Raw genomic sequence first — 27,876 nt, 5'->3', positions numbered from 1 at the left:
AAATTATGTATTCTATTTTTAGAAACTTTTTCATGATAGAAAACACACAGGATGGGAAAAAATCTTTTAGCCTTAATGTTATATGAAAAAACCAAGACGAGAGAATATACACTGTATGTTGCATTTATATAGAAATCAGAAACAGGAAAAGCTAAACTATTCAGGTGCCCATACTAATTAGGTAAAATGATTAAAAAAAAAAAGAAGCAAGAGTGATAAACATAAAGTAATAGGCTTAATCACCTCTAGACAGGGTATATGAGGAACATCTTGGCTGTCAGCAATGATCAGTTCTTTCAGCACAATGATAGTTACACAAGTATTCACTTCATGATTATTGGTTAAAATTTAAATTTATGACTTATAAGTGTTTATATATGCAAGCTGTATTTCACAATATGAAAGTTTAAAACACTTGAGAAAATATTAGTGCCACAAAAGGAGAGCGAGAGAGAGAAGGAATTTTCATTTTTATTCACTCATTTAGGGCTGTCATTTTGTATACAATTAAGAAGGTACCCCTTGCTTCAGCTTTTAGATGATGTTTGATTTTGATCTTACACAGTTGATACAGTAGCAGTAATATTAAATATATCATTGTTAATATAGTTCATGAAGTTTGAGATATTACTATGTGTTTATTATTATTTTTCATTATTATATTTGATATTATCACATATTTATTATCAAACTAAAATGCATTGAGTATTATAGATTTCAAATGTTTAATTATTTTTAAGCGTTAATCCCTCAAAAGAGACTAGACAAAACCTTTATTACATGGTTTTTAATTTGAAAAATCTTATAATTCCAGTTGAGTAGTCCTCATTGATATGAAATACCTATTATTAAAAGTAGAACTTATTGAAAGTTTACATGTACATGATAAAATAATTAAATCTATACAGTAAGAATTTGTATGAACTGAAGCAGTATATCTGTATATGAAAGTGTTAGTTGTTCAGTTGTGTCTAACTCTTTGAGACTCCATGGACTGTAGCCCACCAGGTTCCTCTGTCCATGGAATTCTCCAGTCAAGAATACTGGAGTGGGTAGTATCCCTTCGCTTCTCCTGGGAAGCTTCCTGACTCAGAGATTGAACCCAGAGCTCCTGCCGTACAGGTGGATTCTTTACCCTCTGAGCCACAGGTCTGTATAAGGCTATATATCTGTATGAGGCTGCTGCTGCTGCTGCTAAGTCACTTCAGTCGTGTCCGACTCTGTGTGACCCCATAGACGGAAGCCCACCAGGCTCCCCCGTCCCTGGGATTCTCCAGGCAAGAACACTGGAGTGGGTTGCCATTTCCTTCTCCAATGTGTGAAAGTGGAAAGTGAAAAGTGAAAGTGAAGTCACTCAGTCGTGTCCGACCCTTAGCGACCCCACGGACTGCAGCCTACCAGGCTCCTCCATCCATGGGATTTTCTAGGCAATAGTACTGGAGTGGCTTGCCATTGCCTTCTCCGTCTGTATGAGGCTATTATCTATAAAAGGTTAACTGTAATTGGCATGTCCAAAATACCTGAGGTTCTGATTTTGCTGCTCTCTAATACCTTTGTGTTTGGCCCACTTATAAAAAGATCTTTATGTTCAAGAAAAAAAGAGACAGGAAGAAGAAGGAGAGAAAAAGTTACTGACATATTTTATCTGCTTGATCCATGGAATTATCAACAGGAAAAATAGATTATTCTTAGCAATGATCTTGCTTACAAAAGACTTGAATGAGCTTTGTGGAGAAATAGGCACCCAGACCCATCCCATGACCTGATCATTTGGCAGATTGCTACAAAACATTTACTTGAAGATTTTTCGTTGTTATTATATGAAAATGAATTTTGCAATATGTCTGAAGGAAAGGAGGAAAGTATCAACTCAACCAGTTGTTGTTTCCTATACTTGTGACAGTGAACATGCTGTGTGGCACTGGGCATACTTCCCTCAAGCCTCTGATAGGAAGGAGAGCATGCTCACCATCCAGATGCCCAGGTGCTCTGCAGGTGGTTAAAATTTAATCCCTGTAATGTATCTACCTAGGATTGGTATGGTGGTGTCATTGTGGGGTGCCGGTACTAGTTAGAATGGTGAGGGTTTGGATGGGCAAATAGAACTGAAGAGTTCTGTACTTTAGTACTGATCACTACCTGTGTGGAAAAGTCTCTATACCCCCAACTTTTATCATTTTCTCTACCAGTTTTGCCAGATTTTTCCACAGTCTGAATGTATAATGGTCATAGCCACATGCTATCTAAGATACTCTTCCCCCATCCCTTTTACCGTTGGTGTGACCACATCTCTTTTTCTTTTAGCTTAGCTGGAGCAGGTATGCACACAGGGGACATAGGGTGGACTCCCAAAGGAACAAGGGTTGAGTCCTGCAGTTTCTCCTTGCAGAAGCATTCTGGACTGGTGATAGCACAGCACTGTAGTGGAGTACTTCTGCTGTTTTGCAGTCATTCAGGGATCAAGGCTCCTTACATCTGGGGCAGCATTGTTCAAAATAAATAAATAATATGAGCCACAAATGTGGATCATGTACATGATTTTAAATTTTCTAGTAGCCAGATCTAAGAAACGAGTAAAATAAATTTTAATAATATTAGTTTATTTAACCCAATTTGTCCAAAATATTATTTTGCATTAATACAAACAAAGCTAGTGGAGGTGATGGAATTCCAGTGGAGCTATTTCAGATCCTGAAAGATGATGCTGTGAAAGTGCTGCACTCAATATGCCAGCAAATTTGGAAAACTCAGCAGTGGCCACAGGACTGGAAAAGGTCAGTTTTCATTCCAATCCCAAAGAAAGGCTATGCCAAAGAATGCTCCAATTACTGCACAATTGCACTCATCTCATACACTAGTAAAGTAATGCTCAAAGTTCTCCAAGACAGCCTTCAGCAATATGTGAACTGTGAACTTCCATATGTTCAAGCAAGTTTTAGAAAAGGCAGAGGAACCAGAGATCAAATTGCCAACATCCGCTGGATCATGGAAAATGCAAGAGAGTTCCAGAAAAACATCTATTTCTGCTTTATTGACTATGCCAAAGCCTTTGACCGTGTGGATCACAACAAACTGTGGAACATTCTGAAAGAGGTGGGAATATCAGACCACCTGACCTGCCTCTTGAGAAACCTGTATGCAGGTCAGGAAGCAACAGTTAGAACTGGACATGGAACAACAGACTGGTTCCAAATAAGAAAAGGAGTACGTCAAGGCTGTATATTGTCACCCTGCTTATTTAACTTATGTGCAGAGTACATCATGAGGAACGCTGGGGTGGAAGAAGCACAAGCTGGAATCAAGATTGCCGGGAGAAATGTCAATAACCTCAGATATGCAGATGACACCACCCTTATGGCAGAAAGTGAAGAGGAACTAAAAAGCCTCTTGATGAAAGTGAAAGAGGAGAGTGCAAAAGTTGGCTTAAAGCTCAACATTCAGAAAACTAACATCATGGCATCTGGTCCTATCACTTCATGGGAAATAGATGGGGAAACTGTGGAAACAGTGTCAGACTTTATTTTTTGGGGCTCCAAAATCACTGTGGATGCTGATTGCAGCCATGAAATTAAAAGACACTTACTCCTTGGAAGGAAAGTTATGACCAACCTAGATAGCATATTAAAAAGCAGAGACATTACTTTGCCAACAAAGGTCCATCTAGTCAAGGCTATAGTTTTTCCCGTGGTCATGTATGGATGTGAGAGTTGGACTGTGAAGAAAGCTGATCGCCGAAGAATTGATGCTTTTGAACTGTGCTGTTGGAGAAGACTCTTGAGAGTCCCTTGGACTGCAAGGAGATCCAATCAGTCTATTCTAAAGGAGATCAGTCCTGGGTGTTCATTGGAAGGACTGATGCTAAAGCTGAAACTGCAATACTTTGGCCACCTCATGCGATGAGTTGACTCACTGGAAAAGACTCTGATGCTGGGAAAGATTGGGGGCGGGAGGAGAAGGGGACGACAGAGAATGAGATGGCTGGATGGCATCACCGACTCGATGGACATGAGTTTGAGTGAACTCTGGGAGTTGGTGATGGACAGGGAGGCCTGGCGTTCTGTGCTTCATGTGCTCTTGTGTTGCAAAGAGTCGGACACGACTGAATGACTGAACTGAACTGAACTGAACTGAATCATTTTAAAATTATTAATAAGCTATTTAAGCATTTTTATAATAAATCTTAAAAATCCAGCATGTATTTTATACTATAGTATATCTCAATTTGGAGTAGCCACATTTCAAGTGCTACCATATTGGATAGTGCAGTTCTAGAGACTGCCGTTTTTTGTGACTTCAGATTACCCCATGGATCCTTTGAGTCTAGCCAGCAAACAAAGAAGAGACAGTTCGGTAGAGTATCCCAAAGGAAGTTTTGGGGATTAGACCCGGCAGCAAAGTATTACTACTACCTACATTCCATTGGCCAGTACTCAGTCATACAAACCCACTTAAGTCCCTGGGATACCTGGGAAATGTTCTTTAGCCCTGTGCCCAAGAGGAAGAGGAAATGGGTTTAAAGAGCATACAGCAGAGTCTGTATCACAGCAAACAGGCTATTATTATCCACATTTTATAAATCAGGAAACTGATGCCCAGGCACATTACATGATGGGTTAGTTTATGAGAAAGTATAAGTAGAATGCTGGTCCCTAGAGTGATGTTTTTTCTGTCAGACTGCCCAATCCTCATTTATTTATCCCTCAACCCCCTCTTTAATTTTGTCTGTGTAGATATAATTCTCGCAGAAAACCTCAGGTCTTCAATATTTTGTCTCCGAGGCTGCTCTGTAACTTAATGACAGTATCCTGTTACAGCTGTTTTGGAAATGACAGGCAGCCCAAGTATAATGAAGCAAATATGCCTTATTACTGAATAATTCAACTAATAGTACTATTCTGAACACTGCATTATCATTTTGAGTGGGCCTTTTCCTTTAGCTTACTCAAGTTCCTCGTTCAAAGCAAAGGGTTACTAAGGTCCTCATCAAGCTATTTCAATCAATGTATAAATTGCGTTTTGTGTTATAATGAGCAGCCTGTTCAATTGAAGTTTTCAGCTTTTTAGAAGTACTTAGAAGAATAGTAACAGCAATGCTGTTGTGAAACTGTTGAGTTGAAGTGGTTGAATAAGCTGCTTTATTTCTTGGATGGAAGGGGATATTTTAGATGGAGAAATGAGATAATATTCCTCAAATCAGACTAGTAGTAAAGAGTGATGGCGCTCCATGGACTACTGATTATAGCACAAGAGTCCCTTAGGTCAGTTTTATTGAAGATGCTATGATTAAACCACTGACTGCCCTTTAGCTTTAAATTACCTGTGGCAAACTTGTTTGGAGTTTTTGATGCTGTCTTAAATTTTTGAATATGAAATACATTCACAGATTTCAAAAATTTAAAAATATGAAATAAATACTTTCCAAGGTCCCCCTTCTGTCCCTCAGTAGAGGATGTCCAGCTTCTTCCTCTTGTACCCCAACCAAGTTGTACTCATTCTTATCTGTTTCTTACAGATCCTTCCAGACTTTGTATTTGCATTTATAAGCAAATATATATTCTTTCTTCTGTGTTACTCTATACACACTATTCTAAACCTTGCTTTTTAAACCTAATGGAGATCTTTCTATGCCAGAATTGTAGAGAGCCTTTTTATCATCATAATTCTTTTTTATGGCTATGTAGTATTCTGTCATATGAATGTACCTTAGTTTACTTAACTAATCACCCATTACTGGACATTTAATCTGTTTCCAATATTTAGACATTGTAAACTTATTTTACAGTAAATAGCTTGAACATGAGTCATTTCACAAAAAATGTAAATAGAGACGTAAATTCTCTGATGTATAATTGTAAGTCATTGTGTATATGTATTTGAAACTTGACAGAAATAGCCTAATTGTTCTCTTCAGTTATCTCACTAATTTACCCTCCAACCAGGAATGTATTAAAAGTGTCTGTTTCCTACACCATTGCCAGTTGCTTGAGTTATCAAATTTTTGGATTTTTGCCTTGTAGCTGATACTTTGGTATAGTTTAAATTTATATTTCTCATACTAGGAAGAAGGTTGAACAGTTTTTCATATGTTTAACTATTACTTTTTCTATGAAGTAATACTTTTTCTATGAACGGTATTAATTTTTTTGCCTATTTTTCAGTTATGTTGTTGGTCTTTTCTTCATTGATTTATAGGAGTTCTGTGTTGATTAGGGGTATAAACCATGTGATATGAACTATGATATATTTTTTTTTTGGTTTGTCATTTGTCATTGACTATGCTTAATGTATACTTTCTCACAATTTTGCAGAAATTTTCTTTCCTTTTTCCATTGTATACAAGTCTGTCTTTCTTTTAATAGCTCTGGATTTTTTATCCAGAAGGCCTTACTCATTCCAAGATTATAAATAACTCAGCTATTTTTTCCTAGTAATTTTTATGTTTTCATTTTTACATTTAAATCTTTGATACATTTGGGATTTATCCAGGTATATGGTAGATCCAACTTAATCTTTTAAGATATTTGTCTGGTTGTTACTTTTTTCTTCACTGACTTGAGATACCTCATTTATCACAAGCTCAAATACCCTTATGTATTTGGGTCTACTTCTGGACTTGTTTTTTTCTATTTGTCTGTGATGATATTACACAATTTTAATTACTGAGACATTATAATATATTTTGATATTTATTAAAGAGGGCTTCCCAGGTGGCACTAATGATAAAGAACTGGCCTGCCAATGCAGGAGACATAAAAGAGATGCAGGTTTGATCTTTTGGTTGGGAAGATCTCCTGGAGGAGGGCATGGCGACCCACTCCAGTATTCTTGATGGGAGAATCCCACAGACAGGGGGGCCTGGTGCCTCCCCTGGATCCACAGGGTTACAAAGAGTTGGACATGACTGAAGCGACTTAGCATGCACACCATCATTGTTTTGTTTTGTTTTGTTTAGGTTTTCTCTGGTTATTCTTGTTTATCCAATTATGTTAGAATCAGACTGTCTGTTTCTAACCCCAACCTTCAACTCCTCTCCTCAGTGAAAAGGACGATCTGTTGATATTTGTTTGGGAATTTGCATCATGTTTATAAAATAACTTAGAGAGGGCTGCTAGTTAATGATGTGGAATCTTCCTATCCAGGGACATATTCTGTTGTTCTATTCGTTCATCTTTTTTAAAAAAAAAAACAAAAAAAACCCCACCTCATTAGTGTTCTAAAGCCTTTTTTAAAATTTAGGTCTTCTTCATTTTTCTTAAGTTCATTACAAGGCATTATCTTTGTTGTTGCTATATTGTTTTTATTTATTTATTTTGACTGCACTGGGTCTTTGTTGTGGTCCCTGGGCTCTGCATTTCGGTGCATGAGTTTCAGCTCTGCTCTCCCTCTGTGTCTTTATCATCTGGGGCCAGGCTGAAGGAGCAGCTCTTTTGGGGTTATTCTGGTCTTCTGAAATCAGGAAGGAAATAGTAATGAGAGGGTTACCCTATGGTTTTTAGAATTCCAGCTACTTCATTTTGGCTCAGTTTTCACTGGCCAAAACAAGTAATTTGGCCAAGTCTGTTATCAATGGGCTGAAGAAGTATAATCCTTTCGTAAAGAAGAACATTGACTATTAGAAATCAGTAATACAATCTACTATGAAAGTGAAAAGTGAAAGTGTTAATTACTCAGTCATGTCCAACTCTGCAATCCCATGAACTGTAGTTCTCCAGGATCCTCTGTCTGTGTAATTCTTCAGGTAAGAATACTGGAGGAGGTTGCCATCCCCTTCACCAGGGGATCTTCCTGACACAGAGATCAAACCTGGGTCTCCTGCATTGCAGGAAGATTCTTTACCATCTGAACCACCAGGAAGCCCCATAATCTGCTCTATACTGTCTCCTTTATTTTTGCAGATAAGCAGCAAACTTTGAATAATATAATCATAACTCCCAGAGTCCACTAGCCCCCTAAATTTAATCTCTATAGACCTATAATTGTCATTGTTATATCAATTAACTCTTGCTGCATGAGAAGCCACTTCATAATTCAGTGCCATATGGCATCAAGCATTTGTCTAGTTCTTGTGTCTGCTGGTTTTCTGATGGTGGCTGACATAGACCCAGCTTGGCATGGGAGGTTCTGTCATCTTCCTCAGCCAGTGGGTTAACCAAAGCAGGGCGGAGATTATGGTGAAGCAATTGAGGGACTTTTTTCAGGCCCCAAATTTGAGAGCATGACAAAAAACTTAGTAATCAAGATAAATAGTATTTTAATGCAATATTTTAAATAACCAAAATCAATGTAGACAAATCATGATGAAATAAATTTTAAATAAAGACATAACAATGCTATGTCAAGCTATGTTGGAGCCTGAGGCAAAAAGAGAAATCAATAACATTGATTCTGTACTTAGGAACAATTATTGAAAAAGTGTATTTATTGAGTATTATGTATAAGGCATTCTGATACATGCATAATATATATGCATGTTTTATTTATGAGGTATATATAAATATGAATGATTCCATTTAGTTGCTCAGTCACAAGGAATTTATATCATTGTATAAATAAATGTACTCATTTTCAGAGTCATGGTCCAATAATATGCACAGTAGTTTGAGAATCCATTTTTTGGAATCTTCTTTAGAGACGTCTACATACTTCTTTCAAAATCCTCAGTGGTGTCTAATACTCATCCTTTTTATAGTAGATTTGATTTTTGAAAACAGACAAAAGTTATTTAGGGCCAAGCGTAGGGTGAGTAAGCCAGGTTATTAAGCTGGGTATTAATCATTGGTCAAAATAGAAATGAATGTGAAGATACAGCATTTATTTTACTGTGCAATTTATGAACTTGTCTTGAAGGCAGTTCTTAATGTGGAATTCTAGAAATTTCTATTTTAATTGCACTGCTGAAAAAGCGACAGCTTGGAGGGAAAACATTACTTTTGGATGTGTGAAGCCTAGCATTAATGTATTGGGTTGGCCTAAAAGACCGTTCAGGTTTTTCTGTAATTACCAATCCAGGAGCTCCTCCTCCATGTGAACGACTTGAAGGAATGTCCTAAAGTCCTGATAAATGGAGGGGAATATAGTTGTTGGAAGCTTAATAGCACTATCCTATGAACATTGAACCAGCTTGTTTTGTAGATAGAGTGTAAAGCAAAAGTCATAGATCTATTTGTTCTGCTTTTGTTAGAAACTGAAAAACTTAGGCTGAACTGAAAAATTTAAACTGAAAAAAAAAAATAGACTGCAAAGATTATGGTAAGTGCTCTACTATGAAGAGACCAGCTCTCGCCACATCCACATAATTTGTGCTCCTGCCCCTAGCCCCTCTAGAATTTCAGTCAGGCCATGGCCATAAAATCAGGCCTTGATTTTGTGTGCACATGTAAGTATCTAGACATATGTAGACTTGTTAGCCAGTAGGTGGAGATGGTCCATTCTCTCATCAATAAATATGTGAATGGATCGATTATCTAGTCACTGATTCAGAAATACATAAAGTGACATCTGATCCCAAACTTATACATCAATATAGCAATAATAAATAGCAGTTTTATGGCAGATGTAACTGTCTTTTGTGTATACACACACACACACACACACAGCTTTAATTCTTCTATATAAAGAAATTTCCTTTCTCTTTTCCTCAGTGTGTGCATATATCATTATATACCACCCCCTGACATATATATGTTTCTTAGTAAGACCTTAAGAAAAAAAAAAAGAAATGTCTACACAGGGTGCCTAAAAAGCAGTACTTCCCCTGAGTTGTGGTATAAGAATAGACAGTAGTGACTAGCATAAGGTAAATTAAATATATTAGAGGATTTTTTTTTGTCCTTTGGCATAGTAGTAACTTTAGTAAAAAGTTTTAACTATTTTCTTTCCAGATTGATCAGTATTATGTTTATCCATCCAATAATTGCTCATTATTAGTCAAAAGTATTAGTCAGTTAGGGGACAATACCATAGCAAGTTTCAATTTGGGCATTTGTAGAATTACTTATAGAAAAGTAGTCAGATTTGCTCCAAACTGTGTAGTCTTATGCTTTGCACCAGTCACTACTGTGAATACTAAAATAAGTAAGGCACAATTCTTTCTCTCAAAGGTCTTATCATCCAGTGTCTCAAAGTATAAAAAATAATCCTGCTTTGAAACTGAGAGGCTTTTGTAGAAATTAGCAAACCAGAAACACTGGCCTCAAATTAAGTTCCACATTTAGAATAAGAAAGGGTGAAAGGAAATATCAAGGCATAATGCCTGAGCGCCTGTGCTTATTAGTGGTATGTTTCAGCATCAGAATATATTTGACTGGCTCAGCACATTGGTGTTTTTTCCATTTCTACCATTCTTTTCTTTCTTACACATGCAGTAAGCTACTTCCCTCAGCTATGAGATATTTACAATTACAAGGTGGTGTATAGTTTAGTGCTGGAATGAGTGGGACAGGGAAGTGCTAATGGAGATCAGAGGACAAAGAATTGAGTTTGGCCTGGGAAAGAATTGTAGAGGAGGCAGGGCTTGAACTAAACCTTGAAAAAGATTTGAAGCAGAACAGGAGGACAATTTAGGCAATAGAAATGCTGTGAGTGAAAGACAAGAGCCAGAATGAGTCAGGCTTATTTCAGCAGTAGTTTGAAAACTGTCTCCTCTGAAATGAGGATCTGAGTAGGAGATGAAGCTGGCAAGGCAGACCGGGACACAGCTGGTGTGACCTCAAGGAGCAAGCTGTGGCCTACAGGCCAATGACCTGAGCTCTGTTACTGACCAGCCACGTGTCCTTGGTAAGTCATTGAATTTTCTAAGCTTCAGTTACCTCGTGTGTGAAATGACAGTTTCAGATTGAAAAATCTCCAAGGTAGATTTCCATTTTTAAAGTATTCTGTGATTATTTTATAGTGGTCCTTAATAAATTAGAATACAGACTTTAAAATTTATCCTTGCATTGCAGAGATTTTAAGGTTGTTCTAAGCAAGAGAATAACATAATGAAGGGGGAACTCATTGTGCAATTAAAGGGGCATTTATTGGTATTTAATTCAGTAAAGGATGGTTGTCTCAGGAAAGGTGGTTGGATATATTAGAGGAAGGAAACCAGCGTGGAGGTTATGTCAGGGGTTCAGACAGGAGCTGGGACATTGAAATGGGAATTAAAGGAAGGGGACAGACAAGTGTCATTGCTTATTCATTCTTTATTGATCTTGAGAAACTGTACTAGGTTCTGGAGATCCAGTAATAAGTAATATAGAAAAGGTTTCTTATTCTCATGGAACTTAATATTCTAACAAAAGAAAAAATCAGCAGAATTTGGTGATTGACCAATAGGGTATTTGTGCCTTTAAGAAAATGACCCTCCAAGGCCAACATCCAGCTACAAAGGATTGGTTAAAAAAATACCATATTTTCATAAAATGGAATACTATGCAGCCATAAAGAATTCTGAAACACATTTATTGACATGCAAGAATATTCATCATATGCCATTGAGTGAAAAACAACACAAAAATAGAAAACAGCTTTGGAAGTTATGCACTACTTTGTATGAAGAGTAGGTTATTGGAGATTTATTTATTACTTTTCATTCAGTGATTATTTATTTATCAAGAGCCTACTATGTGTCAGGTATTGTTTTGGGCTCTAGGGATAAATGGTAAATGAGACAGACATGTCCATGATTAATTTTATGTCTTAGATTTTCTAACATTTTTGCAGTGAACTGTCAATAATATTTTGTAAAGTTTTAAAAAATCCTCTCATTGGCCATTTGTGTGGCATACTGTGTGTTTCATGACTCCTCCTTGGCTGTATAAGTAAGTGCAAGTTGCGCTGTTATAAATGACACTGTCCTGGCCTGCATTTCATCGAGGTGTTTACACGAGAGGGAAGGTGGCTCCAGGACACCAGGCTCCTGCTTGGGGTGGATGATGGCGCTGACTGCTTATTGACAGCTGGAGTGGTTCCCACTCTCAGACTAAGTCTGGCTCCAAGGCAACTAGAGGCCTGCTGATGAGACGTGCAACTCTGCTGGCTTTTTATAGTCCATCTGAGGGCTGGTCATTCCAGCCTTGGTGTCGATTAACATTGGCTCTATGTTACTTGACACTCCTTTAGTCTCATTGAGGTTGCCTCTCCCGGAAATCTCTGTCATTCCATAACCCCTGGCAGCTGACCTCCCACAGTCTGAAAAACAAAATGTGTTCTGGCTGCATATAAAGGAAGTTTTAGGGTGAGTTCATGGGTCAGGACTTGGCTATAACATCTTTGTGGGCAGAGTACTCATGGGGAATCCGGCCCTGGCCATCATGTAGGGTTCAGGGTCCTTACACAAAAGCCTTTGTGCTATTTCTCCCTCGCTTCACCCAGCTTTTCTCCCATGACTACTAATAACCATGTCTTTCTGCTTCAATACACTTAGTGCTTCCTACTTTTAAAAAACAGGATCTTTGTGTATATGCTGAAGAACAAACAAGCAGCAAAAAAAAAAAACACAAAACCTACCAAATGATTATTTTTTAAAAGTATTCCATGTTCCTTATACTAAATTGTAATACATAAACATATGGCTATGAAGAAAAAATGACCTGAAGTTTGAACCCACATTTCCCACATCTCCTGCATTGCGGGCCAATTCTTTCCCCTTTGAGCCACCTGGAAAGCCTAAAGAAAAAAGTGACCTGCAGTCCTGTCTCCCAGAGATATTTGGGTACTTATTTTACTTTTTCCTCATATACTTGTCAGCTTTTGTTCTACTGATTTCATAGCCTATTTATAGATCTTAAGCTGTGGTCCATATTGTTTTCCACCTAAGACTGACCTATAGAGAATGAATACTATTATAATTAGGTGCTTAGCTGCCTTTTTCAGCATCAAGATGGCCTCTTTGCTCTGATCATATGATGATGAAATATTTGTCCATTTCAAGGAAGCATGTGTTTATTTTTTCACGTCAACTCTGGCAAAAAGAAACCATGAGTCAGGCTAGCCGATCAAGTCCTCATTCTTTGCTGCTCTGTGATGAAACCCCAGGGGCATTTTGATATAATGGGCTCCTCAGGGTCACTGATGATCTTAACCTTTGCACCAACCTGCAGGAGAAAGGAGAAGAGTCCCTTGGGATGAAATCGCCCTACACATACCTTGTATCCTCTGCTTGGAGTTTGAGAACCTTCTTGATATTTGTGTGAGCAAACCTGGAGCACAAATCCTCTATAGAGTATGGGTGGACAGGCACCATGGACGGGGTTTAATTACAGATTCTACTTTTCACTAGTGCCAGGGTAAATTTTCCTCAGAAATTTCCTTGTTATCAATGTTCTCTCTCTGATTTCAATTCAGCTATTTTCCAGGGTAGATAGTCCTCTCTGCACCTGACTCTTTTGATTGAAACCTTGCTTCTGATTTCTGCCCAAAGTCTGAGTTATTGCCAGAAAGATTTCATGTAATTCCAAAGAAGCAGGATCTTCTGTGTTTGGATGTTCCAGGTCATTAGTTCACACCACTCACAGAAATCATCTACTGCTCCCCTGCTGTGTTAGCTATTGATAATTGCTTTCTGTCTCAGAGTTCCCATACCAGGTCTTTTTCTTCAGCCACCTACTTCTCGTCACATGCTTTTTTCTCCCTCAATAGAGCTGAACTGAGTGCTTGAATGCAGCAACTGTGTCATTCTACGTGTCTTATTCATCTTCCTCCCTCCTGTCCTTTTTCAAACTTTATCAGTAAACTTTGCTATCTGTAAGCCACTTTCCATCTCTCCCCCTTTTTGGACCTAGGTAAGATCTGAATCATAGAGAAACAATGTAAATTGCCTTGTCCTTAAAAATCTCTTGTATCGCCTTTCCTTACTGTTACTTTCTGTATCTGCAAGTCATTTGCCCTTTGTATTGTATTTCTTTAAGTTTATTACTCATCAGCATATTAAAAAGCAGAGACATTACTTTGTCAACAAAGGTCCATCTAGTCAAGGCTATGGTTTTTCCAGTGGTCATGTATGGATGTGAGAGTTGGACTATAAAGAAAGTTGAGCACCAAAGAATTGATACTTTTGAACTGTGTTGTTGGAGAAGACTCTTGAGAGTCCCTTGGACTGCAAGGAGATCCAACCAGTCCATCCTAAAGAAGATCAGTCCTGGGTGTTTACTGGAAGGACTGATGTTGAAGCTGAAACTCCAATACTTTGGCCACCTGATGTAAAGAGCTGACTCATTTGAAAAGACCCTGGTGCTGGGAAAGATTGCGGGCAGGAGGAGAAGGGGATGACAGAGGATGAGATGGTTGGGTGGCATCACCGACTCAATGGACATGAGTTTGGGTAACCTCCGGGAGTTGGTGATGGACAAGGAGGCCTGGCGTGCTGCATTTTGTGGGTTCACAGAGAGTCGGACATGACTGAGAGACTGAACTGAACTGAACTGAACTCATCATTAATTTACTTGTACACGTCAGAATTTTCACTTGACATTCGCAAAGTGGTTTCTGTCTGCAGTTAATTAAGGGTAGAGAAGTTTAACACTTAGGATGCTATTGGGAAGAGCTTATTAATCATGGAGTAAATGTGGAAAGGACTAACCTGAGGTTTGGTTGCTTGCTCAGAGCTCATTTATAGGTCCTGCTTTTCCTTTTGTGTGCTTTCTGCTTATTGTTTGATAGGAATAGGATTCTGTGTGTGTAATAAGAGAAAAGAAAGTTCATCCTCACTAAGTTTATAGTCAATCTAAGTAAGCAATGATGTTAAAATGATTTTATAGGTCAAATTAATCTGGAAGTTTGGAAAGTGCATTGAAATTGAATTTATTTCTCAGCTGGTTGCTGATTTAAAAAGTAAAGTACAACGTCCTTTGAGAAGCCTGAATCAGTGTTATATGACTATTTGAATGGCTCCTCCGTCTTTCATCTTGGTGTGTCATTGGGACATTAATAATGGATGGTTGCTGCACTTGGTGGTCAGATATGTTATTCTGATCCATTTTTATTTCCCAAAGGGGCCTCTGGAAAAGGGCAATGAGGGTAGATTTAAAACCACGTTATTGGAATTCAATAACTTTCGCCTTGCTTTGTATGTCTAGTGCTTGCTGAAGAGTAGTTCCAATACAGAGAATCAGTCAAGCGGGGAACAGGCAAAATACAAAAATAGATTTTCTTAACTAAGATATAAGTTGAATTCTATGTTTTCAGAAAACATAGGCTCTGATGCTCAGCATTAGATTTTTCAGAAAATGTACTGGATGTTTGCATTTTTCTCTTTGTGGTTCTGTGGATGGAAGGATGAGTGTAGGGACAGAACAAACACACCAACACAAATTATTTGCATTGATGGAAGTAAACAGAAGCTTATATAAATCTATTAGCAAAAGTTTCGTATTTCAGTAATTCCTAAACAGTTGTGGAGAACTGATATTTCAGTTATATAAAGTATACCCCCAAGGGAACACTGAGTTATCTTTAGATATCTTCACTTCCATGGTGATTACCTAAAGACTATAGTATTTTGAAAGTGGAAGATTCTGAATCCTAGGGTATTGTGGTCTCTCCTGGAGATGAACAGGTTTTACTTTGTTCAGTAATGGAATCTGTCCCAGCAGCATCCCTCCCCGGTGAGTTTATATGAAAATATGGAAGAGGGTTGATGATCTATGTAGTTGTGCTCTGGAACAACTCAATCAAATTAAAAGCGAGAGAGGGTGATTAATAAATAAATTCTCACTCATTTCAGGTGATTAATGTCTTTTCCTTACCTATATCTTTATATCAATTCTGCTAAACTTTAAAAAAGGCAGTGAGAACAAAAACAGAACTGAAAGTCTTAATAACTTCTGATTCAGTTCAGTTCAATCACTCAGTTGTGTTCAACTCTTGGCGACCCTATGGACTGCAGCACGCCAGGCCTCCCTTCCATCACCAACTCCTGGAGCTTACTCACACTCAGGCCCATCGAGTCAATGATGCCATCCAACTGTCTCATCCTCTGTCATCCCCTTCTCTTCCTGTTTTCAGTCTTTCCCAGCATCAAGGTCTTTTCCAATGAGTCAGTTCTTCACCTCAGGTGACCAAAATTTTAGAGCTTCAGCTTCATCATCAGTCCTTCCAATGAATATTCAGGATATGAATATAATATGAGTATAATAACCACTGATTAATGACATGTTGGGGGTGGGAGGAGACGGGGACGACAGAGAATGAGATGGCTGGATGGCATCACTGACTCGATGGACGTGAGTTTGAGTGAACTCCGGGAGTTGGTGATGGACAGGGAGGCCTGGCATGCTGTGATTCATGGGGTCGCGGAGAGTCGGACACGACTGAGCGACTGAACTGAACTGAACTGAACTGAATGACATGTTATTTATTTGTTAGTACTCAGCTTGCAGCACCTGGCCACCTGACATAGAGCCCTCAGAGAACGATGATAGGCTATCTGTGAATGAGGTGACAGGTCTGTCCCTACACAGAAAGAATGCTGACAGTTTGGGGGTTCTGTTGCTCTGACATTGATTTTCTTCAATCAGTGATATTGACTCTGTTTATATTGTATTCTGCGGCTGCTGCTGCTAAGTCACTTCAGTCGTGTCCGACTCTGTGTGACCCCATAGACGGCAGCCCACCAGGCTCCCCCGTCCCTGGGATTCTCCAGGCAAGAACACTGGAGTGGGCTGCCATTTCCTTCTCCTACATATCACTTACTCTGTATAACTGTTCATTCCTTGACTTGTTGCCGTAGAAACTAACTTCTTTGTGTTGGTTAACTTTTACTTTACTTTTTTGCAGAAGAAATGTGTATTTACTAGAGAAAATTTAATATATGCAGACAAAACAATATATTAAAATCATTTATATTGCTGCCATCTAGAGAATATACTATGAACAAACAGCTTTGACATATTTTTCAGTTCTCTCCTTGAGAGTATATGTAATATGAAGTGAAGTGAAGTGAAGTCGCTCAGTCGTGTCCGACTCTTTGCGTCCCCGTAGACTGTAGCCTACCAGGCTTCTCTGTCCATGGGATTTTCCAGGCAAGAATACTGGAGTGGGTTACCATTTCCTTCTCCAGGGGATCTTCCCGACCCAGGTATCGAACCCAGGTCTCCCACATTGGAGGCAGACGCTTTAACCTCTGAGCCACCAGGGAAGCCCATATGTATAATTTTTAATAGAACTCATGTAATTTAATTTGTCTCACTTAACAATATTTCTTGATATCCAGAATGCATATTTTAGTATCTGTGTATTTTTTCATTGTATGGGATACCACATCATGTTAAACCAATCTCCTCTCTTTTGATTGTCAGATTTTTTCACCATTATAAATAACTCTGTGGTAGTATTTCAGTAGGTAAATGCATTACTGCATTAGAAGAGGTTCCTAGAAATGGAATTATTGGGTTCTTGGGAGGCAATGAGAGATTTTTAGAAGATTAATTGACAACATGCATTTCCATTTACATAAAAGGGTAGTATTGGCTTCAGAATATGAATTTTTTGTTATCTCAGTCACAGGTTGTAAACCATGGCCCCTAAAATTAGTTCTTAACGGGGCTCTAATACTATGAGATTTCATTTCCTGTTCCGGATGTGAGATCTAAAATCTTGTGTCTATAATGTTAGCTTCCAGCAGGCATGCTGTAGGTGTTTAAATACAAATCAACAGCCAAGCTAGTTGCTGTGGATATATTTATGTGGGGGAGGAAGACATAGAAACACATCCTTAGAAGCTGTGCCATGTTCTTAGTGATCTAAATATATAAAAAGCATCTAAGAAAGAGGATGACCTTTCCAAGGTCACACTATGAGTCAGCAATGAAATCCCAAATAGAACTTTCTCCCAGTATAAAGAGTGGAGTGTTTATGAATAGATGAAGAGAAAGTATTTGTAGGTAAATTTATAAGACTGTTTGTAACTTGAAATGCTCCAAAATTTCGAGTTATTAGAAAATTCCCATCTCAAATAAAGAAATGTAAATTGCTAAAAAGTTTTGATAAATTTTTAGAAAATAAAATCTTAAGTGACTGGAATGAAGAGATAGTAGTGAGTAGTGTAGGAGGATGGGAATGAGCCTCAAGGGAATATGCATATGTCTTTAGGCGTGTGTGTGTGTGTGTGTGTGTGTGTGTGTGTGTGTGTTTGCAGTAGTTCACGGGACTAGGAAGGTGGAAGAATAATGGCCTGAGTCTATCATGATGGATAAATAAGGTTGTGGGAAATTGTGTTCTGGAACACAAAGAATGTAAGTACACCAGTAGAGATATCTGTGTAGTGTCCGTGGCAGGCTACCCTTCCAGTTGCTGGAGATTTTGTTTTTATGATTGTGTAGCAGCCGCTTGCATGTGGCTCCCATTTCTAGATTGATGATCCATCTGTGGCTCAGTGTTTATCAATGCATGGTGCTTAGAACACAGTCATAATAGCCACTGCATGCTTCATAAAATGCAGATTCCTTGGTCCCATTTTTCTTCAAAAGGAGCAGCTTTGAAATCTGTGTGATTAACAAGTACACTATAGTATAAAAGCTCTGGGAGTTGGTGATGGACAGGGAAGCCTGGCATGCTGCAGTCTATGGGGCGCAAAGAGTCAGATACAATTGAGCGACTGAATTGAACTGACTTCTCTGTCCGTTTCTACCTTAAGTCAGTTCTGTAAAGATGTCCTGGGAAAAGTACAGACCTTCTGAGCCATTTCCAGATGAGCTGTTAGAGTGTTGAGGCACAGCTGTCATTTTCACTAGTGAATGAACCTTGATTTTGAACTATTATCAAAACACTGAATGTGAAAATGACTAAGCAATAGCTCAGTTAGAGAAAACAGGTCTTCTATTGTGCAGTAGCAATTGTCAGTTTTCCTCTTGTCTTTTTGCTCAGGATTTTTCTCATCTCAAATAAATCAGAGCCTGGGATTAAGAATTTAAAGCAGCATCTTCATCAGTGAACCCTCTGAGTCTTTTAAAATCACAATTTTTAACCAAAATGCTTTTTTTGTTACCTCTTCTAATCAAAGCAAGAGACAATTCAGTATCAGTTACATTTGCAGAGAGTACTAATTAGTGTGGATATACTTAGGAGAAGAAGCTAAACCAGTGCTTGCTTTTTAAGGATTTTACATTGATTTGTGAAATAGCAGTATTTTATCCAATTGAATCCAATTCTGCAAACATCCTTTGAACAGTGCTCACTTGTATGGCAGTGTCCTAGCAGTGAAAAGATGAGTAGGACACATTTCCTGCTTCCAGAAAAGTACAATATGGTGAGGGAGATGGACAAGTACCAGCTAATGATAACAGAAAAATCATTTCTACATTAATAATCTCATTTCAGTCCTCACACTTGCAGAATTTTAGTAATTAAAAGGATAACCACTGATAACAGCCATAGAGCTCTTCAAACTTTGGAGAGAAGTACTGGGGTAATTAGAGTCTCAGCATCCCTCCCACCAGTCTTTATCACTCACAGTCATTTTCAATGTGACAAAGAAACTAGGACCATTAAAAAAGTGGAGAGGAAGGAGAAAAGAGGAGGGAGTCTACTTTGGGAGAAATAAAAATACTGTGTCACAGGAACAGCTATTAATCTGTCTTTTGGAGAAAGCACCGTTTTGAAAGTCAACTGAAGATGACATTAATACTTTGCAATATTTTTTGCATAAACTTGCAAGTTCTAGTTCACATGGTTCACTTATAGGGTTTTTTAAACAAGTAACTGCTATTCCCTTGATCTACATTTTAAAATACAAAGTATATGTATTAGGTAAGAATCTCTTCTCAGCTTTTTTTAATGAGCATGCACACATATGGTGAGCATATGGGTAAAAGTCACTTTACTTTCAATCATTCATTTCTACAATTGCTAGTAAAGAAAATGAGCAGTCATGATGACATGGCATTTTGCAGTAAGACTAAAATAGGTACACACAATACATCTTATATTTGCTTATCTCTCGCTTACTGCTTTTAGAAAATAAAAACTATTTTAAGTGCAATGGTGTGCTCTGAATAAGATGAGGGTTCAAGGTTTTTAAAATTCTGATAGGAAAAAAGATGGAAGAGGGAGTGGGGAGACATGTTCTTTAAAAGCAGGCTATAATTCATGTTTGTTTTAGAAAAACCATCTGAATGTGTCCTGCAGTTATACAAATGTACCTCAAGAGTGTTTTGAGAGAAACAGTGAAATTATTTGAGGGGAAGAGAAAGAAACATTATTTGGGTAGTAGAAGAAGGCAGAAATGTTTGCTGATTACTCTTTGTCCAATGGAGAGGCAGGCTGTAGTTACTGGGGGTTTTTTCTCTGTTCTCATTTAAGGAGTGTGTGGGGGGGGGGAGTGTGAAACAAAGAGAAGTGGGAGTGGCTGCATCAGTGGGATTTAGTGAAACGGGGGTGCCAAGTGTTGTGTTAGGACCTGGGCAGGGAAATTGCTGGAAGGACAGGTTTCCCTTCTCATATGCATGGAATCCTTGAAGATGGGCAGTTTGGGACACTTTGGCAGAATGCTGATCTACAGATACTTTTAATTTCACAAGGAAACCATCACAATGTCTTGAGAATGGCTGGGAGTGAGCATGGTGGCCTCATGATGAAGCAGCAAATAGATCCCCTCCAAGGGAGAGTTAGCCAGAGTTTTGGCAATTATGCTTAGAGTTAGGAGAGTAGGCAGTCAGAGCACTTGCAGAAAAGGCACCCTCACTGCTATATCACAGTGGTGGAAACTGGCGATACTGGTTAAATACATAAGAGTTGTCTTAAAAGCCCTGTATCTGTTTAGAAGAAATAAGATACAACTGGAAAATACATATACATCAATCTTACTCAAAAAAGGCACTTCTCTCACATAAACATAAAATTAAAAGAAAAACACTGAGCCAACCAGATGGAGTTTATTTGCAAACAATCTCAGATCATCAGTGTTTGTATCAGCTACTAGGTAACCATAGGAGAGTCCTGTTTCAGTGACAGGCGGCAGCAGCTGTTGAGTGAAGTGGGCAGTTGATAAACATAATGTAGTCAATGCATTTTGTGCTGTGATTCTGAATGCCACAGGAGCTACTGTGCTGTATGTGAATTAAGTAAGAAAATATTTAACCTGATGTGTGGGAACAGGGCCAGTTCACATTTCACAGTTACTAAGGAGGAGGGAATGGAAACCTAAGTTAACTGGCACCACTGATGCTTTAGTACCTTTTATGTGCAGTTTCCCCCGGATACTCCCCTGACATCCTGACCCATGACCTGGCTCTGACTATATTCCTGGCTCCATTATAAAGGAGCCATATGTGTGTAAAGAGACTAGATGGCATGTGCTCTGGCATGTGGGTTTCATGGTACCAAGGTTATATATATATATCATTTTTGTATAGGGGGATGGGCGTGGGAGGGTATAGAAATGCCTGTTTAGCTATTCTGAGCAGGTGGCAGAAGGGTTTCCCCAACCTTTTTTTCACTGAGGTATGTCATGTATTTTGCATCTGTAGGATCATAATGGGGCCTAAGGGGCTGACACTCACAAATTCTGAGTCATGGAGTCAAAAAGTGTGTGGAAGTTGAGAACTGTCAGCAGAGTGGTTGAGGTGCTCACTGTAGAGGCTGTGCTAGGAGGCAGGAGGTGTATGAGAAAGGGGATGGAGGGAATGGTGGCCTGGATAGGGGAAGAGCACCTGCAGTGGGAGAATGGGAGTAAAGAAGTCAGACAAAGAGGTTGGTGGCACAAGGGACTTCCTAATATTGTTCCCCAGGTGGAGTGATAGCAAGGTCCAGAGCAGAGAGTTGTCCCAGTTCAGTGGGCACCAAGGTCTTAGGAGCGGTGGAGTAAATGAAATTCAAACCTAGAGTGCTGGTTGGTTCCTCAATGTGAATGTTGACATTACCTAAGATAACAGTTATGCTCAGTATGGAAAAGAAAGAAAACTGTGAACCAGATGCATTCTTTAGTGCAGAGGAAGGAAAGAGAAGAATGCAGATAACAGCAGTAAAAGAAGATGACAGGAAGGTTAGCAGATGGTAGGCACCTATGAAGAAAGAAGGGTGTTAATATGAGGGCAAGAGAGTAATGAGCAGAAAGTGGCAAAGCAGCCTTAGGTCTGCTCTTGCCACATCAGGTCCCCCTCCCTCTCCTGTCCTACCCACCCCCCTCTCAGTCCAGGCCTGGGAGAATGAGCAGCTCCCCTGGGAGAGTGATGGAGGAAGCAGGAGCCTTGGGCAAAGTCAAGTTTGGGTAAGACCAGGAGGTAGAGGTAGCATTCATGAAGAAGTTAAGGCATGTTTTTACAGTGGATTGTGGGGTATTACCCAGGAGAGTACGAGAATTTAGAAAAGGTCAGCAGTGGGAGGAACGGCGTTTCCCAAGGCAACAGTGCTGCACAGAAATGAGCATCTTGACAGGGCAAAGGATGCAGGGCATTTGCTTTGGGGGAGGTGTTTGAGGATCAGAGATAAGAGCTGTGGGGGTAAATGGAGTGGATGCCCAGACAAGCATCAGCTAAGACCCCAAGCTACATGGAAGATCTAATGATAGTTACAGGCCTGCTGTTTTCTGCTGAAGGCCAGCAAAGGCTAGCTAATCTGGCTATGATTTCTTCTCATGTACATGTAATATGGTAGTATAATTTTTGCTTCAAGTCTCTACTGGACTGCATAAGCCCATAGGCCCATATTTTTTTCTAAGAAGTTTACCTAATTAGAACTCCAATGCCTGTTCAAACTTTTTAATCTGTTTCAAGTTAAGGTCTTAGATTTCAAGGCCTAATATTGAAGCATTTATTGAAATTGTACAATAATTATTCAAAATTTAGCACAACTTTCCATCATTATTCAATAGTGGGTTGTTTGTTTGTTTTTTTTTTTTGCTTATTAGCACACATTGTTAAAAACAGGTTACATTTTAGTTTTTCTTTGACAACAAGTAACTGAATTATCGGAGCAGGCAATGGCAAGCCACTCCAGTACTCTTGCCTAGAAAATCCCATGGATGGAGGAGCCTGGTAGGCTGCAGTCCGTGGGGTCGCTAAGGGTCGGACACGACTGAGCGACTTCACTTTCACTTTTCACTTTCACACATTGGAGAAGGAAATGGCAACCCACTCCAGTGTTCTTGCCTGGAGAATCCCAGGGACGGGGGAGCCTGGTGGGCTTCCGTCTATGGGGTCACACAGAGTCGGACACGACTGAAGTGACTTAGCAGTAGCAGTAGCAACTGAATTATATGAAATTGGAAGGTTATATTTCCAGCACAGAATGACTGTTTTGATACTCACGATAGGGCTTAGAACTCAAATGCTATCTTAAAATTTTAGCTTTAACAAAAATCATAAAAGCTCCATTTAAAAGAAATCACTGATGCATAACTAAAAATGAGTAATTGAGCACTTTTCACTGACATTTGCATCATTTTGATGCTTAATTGAGTCCAATTGTTCAAGTAAATGTTAAAGGGTTGCTACCCATTTCATGCTGCAGGCCTCTAACAGCACAATGAAAATGTGGAAACTTGTAAGGACAAGTGACACATCAGATAAAATATGCCTACCTGAAACTCCAATACTTTGGCCACCTCATGTGAAGAGTTGACTCACTGGAAAAGACTCTGATGCTGGGAAAGATTGGGGGCGGGAGGAGAAGGGGACGACAGAGAATGAGATGGCTGGATGGCGTCACCGACTCTGTGGACATGAGTTTGAGTGAACTCCAGGAGTTGGTGATGGACAGGGAGGCCTGGCGTGTTGTGATTCATGGGGTCACAAAGAGTCGGACACGACTGAGTGAATGAACTGAACTGAATAGTATGTGATGGAGAAGGAAATGGCAACCCACCCCAGTGTTCTTGCCTTGAGAATCCCAGGGATGGGGGAGCCTGGTGGGCTGCCGTCTATGGGGTCACACAGAGTCGGACACAACTGAAGCGACTTAGCAGCAGCAATAGTATGTGAGGAGGACATTGAAACTTTAATATAGTAGTGTTTTTATTTTCAATGTCTGAGTCTTAAAAACAAAACAAAACTGTTTTTACTCTTGGGATTTCTCTGGTATTCCTTCTTAAGAGTGATTTTGTTTGCAAAGTGTGTATATCCATTACAAATTTAACTGTAAGTTGTGTCCCTGTGGGAATGTGACAGTCGTCCCTTATAGTGAAGAGCCCATGGCTCATTGAGAATGGCTGGGCATTCTTTGAAGCCCACGTTCTAGTCCATTTTTCTTCATGCTAGGTGTCAGGAGAGTGAGTGAAAGTTGCTCAGTCATGTCTGACTCTTTGCGACCACATGAACTATACAATCCATGGAATTCTCCAGGCCAGTATACTGGAGTGGGTAGCCTTTCCCTTCTCCAGGGGATCTTCCCAACCCAGGGATTGAACCCAGGTTTCCCGCATTGCAGGTAGATTTTTTACCAGCTGAGCCACAAAGGAAGCCCAACAATACTGGGGTGGATAGCCTATCCCTTCTCCAGTGGATCTTCCTGACCCAGGAATCAAACCGGGGTCTCCTGTGTTGCAGGCGGATTCTTTACCAATTGAGCTATCAGGGAAGTCCTAGGTGTCAGGAGGATGCTTCTGTTCTGAGATGTTTTGTGTTTGGTGGAGCCCACCAGTAGCAAAGAGAAGCCCTGTTAGATCCCTTACCTGAATCCCAAACTAATAGTAGACACAGAGAACAGAGGTTGGATTTGTGAGGTAAGCCTCTTACCTTGGCTGAACTTTCAGTGTGGGTATCTGAAAAAATAGTAGCTTATTTGTGTCTTGGAAATGATCAACTTGCCTGCTTGCACTGAAGCCCCAGGACCCGAGAATATGGCCTGTGACTCTGTGCTAAGTCACTTCAGTTGTGTCCCAACTCTGTGCAAACCTATGGACTGTAGACCACCAGGCTTTTCTGTCCATGGGGATTCTCCAGGCCAAGAATACTGGAGTGGGTTGCCATGCCCTCCTCCAGAGGATCTTCCCAGCAGGGAAGGGATTGAACCTGTGTCTCCTGCTGGGTTCTTTACCACTAGCGCCACCTGGGAAGCCCCTGTGACTGTGTCTGAAGTGAAACAAAGGCCGCTATTCAGCATATGCTCCCTTGACCTGTTGGCCCTGATCATTGGTGTCAAGTAAAGGAGTGATTTTTTAATGTTCCCCTCCCCAGGGAAGATTCTCTGGAGGCGGGTATGGCAACCCACTCCAGTATTCTTGCCTGGAGAATCCCATGGACCGAGGAGTCTGATGGGTCCATAGGGTCACAAAGAGTCAGACATGACTAAGCGACTAAACACACCACAGCACCCCAGGTTAAGGCAAAAGAGTCATCACATATTCGCTTTCCTTTATTGCAGGACATTTGTGAAGATATTTCTGATCATGTCGAGCAAATCCATGCCCTCCTTGAAACAGAGTTCTCCCTGAAGTTGCTGTCCTACTCTGTCAATGTGATCGTGGACATCCACGCCGTGCAGCTGCTCTGGCACCAACTCCGCGTCTCAGTGCTTGTTCTACGGGAGCGCATTCTGCAGGGTCTGCAGGATGCCAATGGCAACTACACCAGACAGACGGACATTCTGCAGGCTTTCTCCGAAGAGACAAAGGAGGTGGGTGTTTTCTTGGAAGCCACATAATGCATCATCAAGTGTGACTGTTTGAGAATCTTTTCAGTTCAGAGGTGCGGGATAGGAATTATTTATAAGTAAATAAGCAGGTCCTAAGCTGGGCTTTGAAACTAGGTATAGTGACAGGAGGTGATGATGAATGAATGAATCTATCAACCAGAGGATATGATGAATGAATGAAGCTATGAACCAGAGTTAACTCACACCTGGTGCTAGATAGCTTTTGGTGCTAGCCTGACATAGATAGCTTTTGGTGCTAGCCTGACATTCTGTTCCTTGTTCAACTGTTTTATAAATATTTATTGAGTGCTTACTGTGGGCCAGGCATTAGGTGCTAAGAATATAATCATGATGAAAGTGTGATCTTTGTCTTTATTTTATTATTATTTTTTTATTTATTTTTAATTTTTATTGGAGGCTAATTATTTTACAATATTATATTGGTTGGTTTTGCCATACATTGACATGAATCCGCCCCGGGTGTACATGAGTTCCCCCTCCCGAACCTCCTCTCCCACCTCCCTCCTCCCCTTATCCTCCCTCTGGGTCATGCCCGCATGGGCTGAGATTAGTGGGGGATAGAGACACGTGGACAGACATGAAGACTAGACTCTGATCTGCATGATTTACATGCAGATACAATGGTCTACGTGAAGCCACTGGAGGTCAGAGAAGGGCATCTAATTCAGGCAGGGAGGCCTTTCCAGGAGATGCGAGTCTAACCTGAGACCTGAAGAAGAAGCAGGATTAGGCTGATGAATGGAGGTAGAAACTATTCTAGGCAGAAGGAATGACATAAAGATTCAGAGGTAAGAGAGAGAAGGATAATATCAGAGAGCAAAAGGTTCAAAGGACCAGAAAGCTGCATTTGAACTAATACGTGAGCGAGGTCATATCGTGAAGATGAAAAGCTATATTAAAAAGTCATATTAAGAGAAGTGGACTTTATTTTGAGGATAAGGGAAGACTTTGTTCAGGGAATTGATATGATTCAGTTCATGCTTTAGAAAAATCATCCTGGTCTCAGTGAGTCATATGGGCTTTAGAATTTTGCACAACCAGTATACTTAGATTTTTTGTACTCACAGTAAGCACAGTTTGGAGAGTTTATTGTTATTAATCTCAATGCATAGTTTAATAATGAACACTGTAAAGTTAAATCCAAGTAAACTCTCCTATTCCCAAGTAAAAGCAACACACACACACACACAGAGGTATTGTGCTAGCTAAATAGGGGCTATATATATATGCGTGTGTATGTATAGATAGATACTATGTGTGGAAATATATAGAGAGTGTGTGTGTGTGTGTATAGTCCCTTGGCTCTTGATACCCAGTTTAGTGTTCTGCTGTTGATTTTGTGGAAAATATGTATTATACAAGTATAAAAGGCATTTATATAAATATATAAGACTAAAAGGCCTTATAAAGAGTGCTCCATAGCTCATTAATTTATTAATGTGTTAGTGGCTCCAACATTATCAACAGCACAAAACAAATCTGGGCTTCTCATAAATGATTTATACTTGTTGATTATTGTTTTCTTAATGATGCTCTTGCTGTGGAAAATTCCCTGCAGTCCCTAGAAGTTTATGGGAATGAAAATCTACTGGGCTCACTTCTAACTTTAAGGCACAATCTTTTCATTTAGCTTTCCTGGATAGTATGGCAATGAAGGATGTGATACAGTCTTTGGTAGGGTTCCTCTTAAAATTGTAGGATGAATATGTAGGTGTGTGTTAGTCCCCAGATGCCATCCCTCCCAAGTGGGATCCCTAGAGGGTCCTCGATTGGAATTCTTGTGGTTATGGGAAACTACAAAGAACTCTAAACTAAGCAACTATGCATGCATGTGTGCTGAGTCACTTTAGTCATGTCTGACTCTTTGCAACGCTATGGACTGCAGCCTTCCAGGTTCCTCTACCCATAGGATTCTTCAAGGAAGGATATGGGAGTGCGTTGTCAAGCTCTCCTCCAGGGGATCTTCCCCGCCCAGGGATCGAACCTGCATCTTTTACATCTCCTGCTCTGGCAGGCCAGTACTTTACCACTAGCATCATCTGGGAAGCCCAAGAAATTATAACCCAATTAACAAAAAAGAATCCAAAACTAGTCAACTCTGCCCTAAATCTGTTGTTACGAGGAGTTGTATGCTAATAAGGTGGAAATCAGAAATGGGAAGGTTTTGTCTAAACTCTGAAGAGATCTTACTTTAGATATCTCCTGGTATCTCCAATCTATACATTTTTTTTGGCTTGTTTTTTCTTACCCATGTATTCGCCTCATTCTGTCCAACATCCCATATTGATTAGTCATTGGATCTGCCCACTT

At 39.7% G+C, this 27,876-nt stretch overlaps 1 protein-coding gene across 2 annotated transcripts in view; it reads left to right on the top strand.

Moving 5' to 3' along the window:
- AKAP6 (A-kinase anchoring protein 6) overlaps positions 1–27,876 on the top strand; it is a 408,114-nt gene that overhangs the window by 75,065 nt on the left and 305,173 nt on the right. For both annotated transcript variants that reach the window (XM_055418225.2, XM_055418226.2), the window contains exon 3: positions 25,276–25,527. In XM_055418225.2, the coding sequence (XP_055274200.2) occupies positions 25,276–25,527 (252 nt within the window). The remainder of the gene's footprint in view (positions 1–25,275; positions 25,528–27,876) is intronic.

The sequence above is a fragment of the Moschus berezovskii genome, chromosome 21 (genome assembly GCF_049115385.1).
Source record: "Moschus berezovskii isolate FMDL1 chromosome 21, NW_MosBer_1.0, whole genome shotgun sequence".
NCBI lineage: Eukaryota > Metazoa > Chordata > Mammalia > Artiodactyla > Moschidae > Moschus > Moschus berezovskii.
Note: the sequence above shows the minus strand (reverse complement) of the source record. Positions and strands in the feature narration are given on the sequence as shown.